Raw genomic sequence first — 8,219 nt, forward strand, 5'->3', positions numbered from 1 at the left:
GCAGGTGGCGCTGTGGGTTATACCACAGAGCCTAGGGCTTGCTGATCAGAAGCTTGGCGGTTCAAATCCCCGTGGCGGGGTGAGCTCCTGTTGTTCGGTCCCTGCTCCTGCCAACCTAGCAGTTCGAAAGCACGTCAAAGTGCAAGTAAATAAATAGGTACCGCTGTGGCGGGAAGGTAAATTGAGTTTCCGTGCGCTGCTCTGGTTCGCCAGAAGCGGCATAGTCATGCTGGCCACATGACCCGGAAGCTGTATGCCAGCTCCCTCGGCCAGTAAAGCAAGATGAGCACTGCAACCCCAGAGTTGGCCATGACTGGACCTAATGGTCAGGGATCCCTTTACCTTTACCTTTACAAAGCTTAGAGTTCTCCTGAACCTGCTGGTACTTTCTACTCTTATGCATGGGTGTTATTTGAATAGCATCCAGAGAACTGAGATTGTTTTTATCATATATGATATTTTGTGTTGTCAACATTGTCTTAATATATTGGCAAAACATAATGGCAAATTCACAGTATGCAATAAGACTTGGAGAGTGTTTATGGAATAATGATGCACTGGAAGAGGTCCATTTTGTGCCATCTATAGTTCCGCTAGCATATGAAGATTACTTTGCATTTGGAAGCCATCCATGAAGACAGGCTGGGATCTGGCAATGACTGGGATGTTATTCCTACATCAAACTGTGCTTGCAGACTTGCCTGGCTTCTGGGGTGTGAATTTGCAACAGCCAAGACCAAGGCTTCTTAAAGTTTGCTTGGACTGAACTTCCCCAATTTTACTTCAAGTGATGATCTGACACGCCTCCCCCATGACACCAGTCCCAAAGGATAGAAGGCTAAACCATAAATGGATGAACCGCTTTGGTCACATCAATATGATTCTAGGGTTTTCTCATAGGCTGTTTCTGTATGATATACTTTGCTGTGGTTTGCATTGTTTATGTTGTTTATGTCCTCTCCCACGTGAAAACATATTATACGTGGCATCCTGCAAATGACTCTGTCTGCGCAGTCGTACAGTCAGGTGTCCCTGGGCATTTTCATGGGGTGAGTACCCCAATTTATTTATTTGCTTTATGAAAATATGTTTTTCCTGCCATATAATAAAATATCAGGGTGGTGCACAATGTTAAAACATAAAACTTTCTTTCTTTCTTTCTTTCTTTCTTTCTTTCTTTCTTTCTTTCTTTCTTTCTTTCTTTCTTTCTTTCCACACACACACACACACACACACACACAATCATTTAGATGACTGGCTAAACAAAAATAAAAATTAATCAGCTGCAAAGTCCTGTCGGCATAAAAAAGTCTTCAAGCGGCACCTGAAAGTGGAAAGTGAGGATGCCTGCTGCATCCCTGCAGTGAACAATGTTCTACTGCAGAGTGGTAACGCCTAGGGGGGTCAATACATAATATGGCAATATTTGCTGGCTTAGGATGCAGTGGATCTCTAGCTCTGCCAGGCTCTGCCAGCATTAAGTCCCCAACTCCAGTTTAGCGAAAGATACACAGGCAAAGCTGGTCAAGGCCTATTTAAGACCCCCAAAGGAAGCAGGCTTAGAGAGGGGAGACTTAGGCTGGATCCTAAGCCTCTTCAGCTTGGTCATGTGATCCAGCAAGCCAGTGTGAGACGCTCTTTTAAAGGCTTGTTTCCTTTCTGCCAGGCTTAGGCAGAGCAGAAGCCCTGCTGCAGAGCTGGGTTTAGATCTTGTGTAACTTCATGCCGGCTTAATTTACACTGGCTTGCTTTGCATCACCTTCTTGAGCGTTGGATTGTTCCCTGAATGCTCAACTTCCAGTCAGAGGACTGTGCGCAAATAGTATTGAAAATGGTATTGTATATGACTGCCCCAACAGCATCACGAGCACAAAGAAGCATGAATGAAATGGACGTCCGGAGAGGCCCTATATGCAATATACACTCAAAACACAAGCTTGGTGTATGGAGGCTAATGAATTACCTTGATATTTATAGTCTGGGCTGCTTTTAGTGGAGTCATAATCATCAACCAGCCTCCGGCTCTTGGTGGAATCTGTATCCTCGAGGGCAAGCTGTTGGTCATACAGGGAGCTCCTGATTGATTCCCTTTCCTTCTCCTTCCTCTCTTTTTCTGCTGCCAATTTGAGCAGGTTCAGGTCATCAGCAAATGAGTAATTTTTGAATTCCGGCTTGTTGTCTGGAAGACGTACAGCACAGGTGCCCAATAAACCATCTCATACCTCTGAACAATCAGCAGTATGAGTGTGTCATGAATAAGGGGAAGAAGCACGAAATTTACCTGTAGAGGCTGGCTTTTTCATTTTATCCGTCTCTGCCTCAGCAATCTGTTTTGGGGAGAAAGATAGTTTATGGGTATAGGAACACACCGTCTCTGTTGCACTGGAATGAATCATGTGTAGCTCCTTTCCTCCAGTCTATTTCTTTTAACCTATTGGAACGTGCAAAGTTGCCTGACGCTGAGTCCATCTAGCTTACGGTAGCACTGCCTGGCAGTGGCTCTCCAAGGTCTCAGGCTGGGAACATTCCCAGCCTTACTTGGAGATGCCAGGAATCAAACCTGAGACCTTCTGCATGAATAGCAGATGCTCTCCCATTAAGCCACAGCCCTTCCACTTCCCACCACAGCGTCTTTTGTCCTTTTCCCAGCAGGTGATGGAAGCATTTCCCTAAATAAAAGCTTCTGGACTTGACCCTTTAATGCCAATTTGTGCTCTTTTCATGGAGAATTTCCTTTCTTTTGTGGGAAGCTGCTCTTTTTTGAAAATTAACTTGGAGTGGGAGGGGGGGGGGCATTCAAAGCTGCAACCCTCCGCACACTTTCGTGGGAGTAAATCTCATGGAATACAGTAGGACGTCCTTCTGAATAAACATGTCAAATAGCATAATTTTATTGACTGCTGCGAGACATCACCTTGCCAACAAAGGTCCGTATAGTTAAAGCTATGGTTTTCCCAGTAGTGATGTATGGAAGTGAGAGCTGGACCATAAAGAAGGCTGATCGCCGAAGAATTGATGCTTTTGAATTATGGTGCTGGAGGAGACTCCTGAGAGTCCCATGGACTGCAAGAAGATCAAACCTCTCCATTCTGAAGGAAATCAGCCCTGAGTGCTCACTGGAAGGACAGATCGTGAAGCTGAGGCTCCAATACTTTGGCCACCTCATGAGAAGAGAAGACTCCCTGGAAAAGACCCTGATGTTGGGAAAGATGGAGGGCACAAGGAGAAGGGAACGCCAGAGGACAAGATGGTTGGACAGTGTTCTCAAAGCTACCAGCATGAGTTTGACCAAACTGCGGGAGGCAGTGGAAGACAAGAGTGCCTGGCGTGCTCTGGTCCAGGGGGTCATGAAGAGTCGGACACGACTAAACGACTAAACAACAACAATAGTCCAACCCACCCACCCATCCCGTTGATGTTTTGATACCAAAGTTTTTTTGTGTTTGGCATCTCTCAAATTTGTCCATTTTAAATTTCTATTTAAAAAACGTGTTTGTTTGGGGATTTGTTTGTTTGTTGCTGATTTTAATGATGAAGATCGAGTGATAAAAATGATTTTAAACAGTATGCAACAGCTGATGGGAAAGCCTTTTGGAAGGCAGCCTTGAGAACTGCAGCTTTTGCCACACCCACTTTCGCTCTCCATGCCTACCGTGATATGCAGCCCTTGGAGGCTTGGCTGTGGGTCACTGCGGCCCTCAATCTGCCTCCCCCAAAGGGCTAGCCTCCACTGGCATACATCAAAGGTCACAAGGATTATTACTGCATAACGTTTAAGTTATCAAAAGTACAGTGGAAAGGTATAAGAAGGCATGAAGAACTTAGCAAGGTACACAAAAACCAGAACTTAGGAAGGTACAATAACTAAAGATAAGTGACATTTGAGGCTGGAATATAAGTATAAAACTATTACTAGAGGTGTGGTAATTTGAGGGGATTCTGCAATCTGGAAGGTGGGTATGTTTAGATGGGGAACAGGTGGGAATAACCTTGATAATGATAAGAGAAGGCATCATGACCAGGTTTGACATTTGGGTAAAACATATCTGGGAATGAGAAAGAGAGAAAGGGGGCCAGTTCTGAAAATTCAAATATCTCTTGCAAGAATATATATCTGTTCTTCTGTTCCGCTCCCCCGCCCCCAAATGTGGCTCTTTAATTTCTTCCATAAATCCTGCATACTTTCACTCTTAAAATGACTTTGCTGTTCGGTTCAAAGGGTGGTTAGTATACCACAGACCAGGTTTTGCCCTGTGGGAGGGGTTTGTAAGACTAGTCAGGAACACAGCTTGTCCATTTTTAAAGCCTCTGGGTGTAATATACCGATAGGGTTGAAAATGAACTGTGACTTTTATAAGATGCAGTCATACCTCGGATGTTGAATGGAATCTGTTCCGGAAGTCCGTTCGACTTCCAAAACGTTTGGAAACCAAAGCACGGGTTCTGATTGGCTGCAGGAAGCTCTTGCAGCCAATCAGAAGCCGTGTAAGCCCCATCAGACATTCAGCTTCCAAAAATAGTTCGCAAACCGGAACACTCACTTCTGGGTATGCGGCATTCGAGAGCCAAAATGTTCGAGAACTAAGCTGTTCAAAAACCAAGGTATGACTGTGCTTCGAATGCAAGCTGGAACAGAGAGAGTGAGAGACAGGGAGCCATTGTGGGGTATTGGCCAGAGTGGTTGGACTGAGGCCTGTGAGACTGGGGATCTAGACCCCTCACAGCTATGAAGATCACTGGGTGACCTTGGGTCGGTCAATCACTGTCTCTTAGCCTAACAGCAGGATGGTTGTGAGGATAAAATGGGGAGGGGGGAACCATGTATGCTACCTTGAGCTCCTTGGATGGAAGGTGGGATATAAATGAAATAAATTGTGTGTGTAATAAATAAAAGAAAGCCATCAGGCTTTAAGATCTATTGATTCCATCTGGGCAGGAAACTCTAGTCCTTGGAGACAGGCTCCACTTGATCAGCCTGGTGGGAGATTAGGCACCTTGTGCTCAGAAATACTTTTATCTATAACCTCGTTTATGTCTCTTTAAAGAAGGAACATGACACTAAATTCACATGGCTGAAAGAGGCTATGAAGGCTAGAAGGTAACCGTTCTTGCAAGAATCCCCCCACCTCCCTTATATACTGTTAAGACACTGGATATCCAGAGGCTACAAGTATCTGAAATCAATACAGAGTGAAGCCAAGATATAAATTATTGCGTTCAGGGAGCTCTGGAGCTTTTCATGTTGCTTAGGACTAGATGACTGTAGGGGTGCTTTCCAACTCTGCAATTCTATGAATCTAAGTAAGCCATGTTGATCACAGTGGGACTTACCTCTGAGTAAATATGGCCTGTACGAGACAAATTCTCAGGGTAAGTGAAAAAGAATGGCGCACTATTGGATTTCCCTGCTATGTGTGTCTACTGAATAATTTGTAAGTTGTCGTGACAGAAGACGCTGGCTGGGCTAGAAGTGAGCTCTGGAAACGTGTGCTTGTTTGACTAGTTAAATGGTTTTCTTCTTGAACTCTAGCTAGCCTGCAAAACATTCAAGAATCCTAGGACACCTTCAGAAGACTAGCACAGTTATTCTGCCACGAGCTTTTAGCACACCAAGAGTCTACTTTATCAGATTCATTCCTCCAATGAATTAGCCTGCCATCCTGACCCCACTTAGCTGGGAGTAAGCCCCATTTGATTCAGTAAAACTTACTTCTGAGTAGACGTGGTTAGGATTGCACTGTTACATTTCTTACCTGCTGAAAGCTCCCAACACAAATAAGGCTGCAATGACTTGCTTGGGTGTAAGAGCCATTGAACTCTGTGGGCTTACAACCAAGCATATTTGTTCAAGTTAGTTGGGATAATTAATCTTTATGGCAACATGAGACTTCACCCCCCCCCCCCCCAGTCTTACAACAGCTCACATAGCCTACCATTCTTCCATTCATCTCATCAAACTGTTGGGACTCTCCTGACAATTAAAAGCAGGGCTATCTGCAACAACTCCAAAGAGAATTTGTATTTTACATGTCTTTAAATTAGTTCTTATTTTTATTATTTTATTTTATTTTTCATTCTCTTGTTTTATCATATGGGTGTTCACCACCCTGGGCTCCTTTGGGCGGAAGGGCAGGATTGACATTTAATAAATAAATAGACACTGGTTTTACCTACCTGTTCTTCTAGTGGTCTCTCTACACTTAATTCTCTGTTGTGTAAAGCTTTATCTAGAAAAGAGACACACATATAATTGTGGTATGCAGTCTCTCTCTCTCTCTCTCTCTCTCTCTCTCTCTCACACACACACACTAACAATTAACAAGTTATAGTATTAAACAATCTACCCTTAATACCCTGCATGTATTTAAACATCAGTTCCTGGGATATAAATATTGAAGATGCTGGAGCTAAATCTGTAATCCTATGCATACTTTTCAGGAGGTTACCCCCACTGAACTTCTGAGGAAATATGCATAGGATTACATTGTACGTCACAGAAAGGAAGGAGGGTACAGTTTGCCTGGTTCCTGCCTTTGTTTAGGAAATTAGCCTTGAATATCTCCTTCACGCTGGACTGTTCCTACGTTTTCTCAAGCAGAAAACCAACACACACACACACGCATAAAAAAGAAAAACCTCACATAAGCGCTGGACTAAAATAGCAGTAATCTAATCGGATTGGAATAATCAAGAGCTTAAAAGATTTTATGACATTCAGAGCAATCCCCACAAAGAGAGACGTGGAAAACTGCTGCACTACAGATCAGGCTGTCTCAGAATACACTCCAGAATGAAGAAAATCCAGCATAAAAAAGAGAATGCACATTCATTTCCTTCCAATTATCTGGGGTGGGTGTGGGTGGGTGGAAGAGAAATATGCCATTTTGCTTTTTACCTTGGCACACTTATCCACCTTGTTCAGCTATGACCCTTGGCAGTGGTTTCAAAACAGAATGGCGTGTAATATGTAAATAGTCACTAGAGGAAACTGGATCAACTTGGCTAAATAAAATAAAATAAAGTGTCCCAGTTCTCACAGCTATGCAGGAATGACTGATCAGAAGAGATGACCCACCTACCCAACACTGGGAAGTTTCAAAATAGGGGCTATGCCTTTTAAAATAGATGCTATACCTTTTACCTTTTAAAATACCTACCTCCTCTAGTTCCCTCGGGCTTGGGGAATCCATGTGCCTGGCCTACAATCAGTGCCAGCACCGGTATCAATAAAGACAGCTTGAGAAGCATCCTCCCGTGTGTTAGGTCTTCTTTGCTGCTCTGACCTTGGCTTTGGAGAAAGGTTTGCGGCAAAACCAGAGAGGAGAGGATCCCCTGGCTGCTTCAGCAAGATAAAAAAAAAATGCTTCCCTCCCTTCTTTCCAGCAGGCTTTGTGTGTCGATGCCTCCCTTGGCGGACCTAGTCTGAACCCAACTGGCAGCGGTACCTCGCCCGCCGCAATGGGAGCTGTCCAGCACTCTTGGTGCTGAAATCACAGGAGCCGCAGCTGCAGCTCACTGCTCCGGGATAAGGCTCGAGCCCTTATTGCTCAGCCTCCTCCTCTTCTTCCCTTGCCCTGATCGATAGGCGAGCGAGGTCCTTTCCCCGCTGAAAGCTCCGGACAGGGGTGGGAGGAGAAAGAAGGGGAGGAGATCGGGGAGGAGAATGGGAGGGAGGGGGGCTGCGGATGTGGGAGCATGCGTGCACCACCTGGACCTACACGCAGCTCCCTAGCCCAGCCCAGCCCGTTGGATAAAGCTGCTCTATCCGAGCCAGCAGCAAGCCTTGAAATCCACAGGCAGGGGATTCCTGCCTCCGGAATTGCATGCATACAAAATCTCCACCCACAGAACGCCCCTGTGCCCATTCCAAGCAGAGGAAAAGGTCAAGAGCGTTGACGGTGATCTATATCTCTATTCTGCAAGCGGCATCTGTTTAAGTGATGTGCAAGGCATATGATTCACATTTATGACGTGCAGCAGCTTGGCTTCTCAATCACGAAGGCTGGAGAGTGAGAACAGCATTGTTTCATCTGTTAGGCGATTTATTTATTTTTTAAGGGGGGAGGCTGTTAAGGCAGAATCTGGGAACCTCAGCCAATCTGGTGAGCTTTCTGGAGAAAGACTCCATCTGCAGACAGTATAGAAAAGCAAGTTGTTGCAAAGAATGGGTTTTCCCTTGGCAAAATTCAGACCCGTTGCTGCAGCAAGCGAGCATAATA

At 44.9% G+C, this 8,219-nt stretch overlaps 1 protein-coding gene across 1 annotated transcript in view; it reads right to left on the reverse strand.

The window, feature by feature from the left end:
* The window catches only part of SCG3 (secretogranin III), a 46,315-nt gene extending 38,393 nt beyond the window's left edge, over positions 1-7,922 (reverse strand). The window contains exons 1-4 of the mRNA XM_083412154.1: positions 7,158-7,922; positions 6,175-6,227; positions 2,282-2,327; positions 1,964-2,179 (exon numbers count right to left, since the gene is read on the reverse strand). Coding sequence (XP_083268280.1) covers positions 1,964-2,179; positions 2,282-2,327; positions 6,175-6,227; positions 7,158-7,248 — 406 coding nt within the window. The 5' untranslated portion in view covers positions 7,249-7,922. The remainder of the gene's footprint in view (positions 1-1,963; positions 2,180-2,281; positions 2,328-6,174; positions 6,228-7,157) is intronic.
* Positions 7,923-8,219: the final 297 nt, after the last annotated feature.

The sequence above is a fragment of the Podarcis tiliguerta genome (genome assembly GCF_965153285.1).
Source record: "Podarcis tiliguerta genome assembly, chromosome: 14".
Lineage (NCBI taxonomy): Eukaryota > Metazoa > Chordata > Lepidosauria > Squamata > Lacertidae > Podarcis > Podarcis tiliguerta.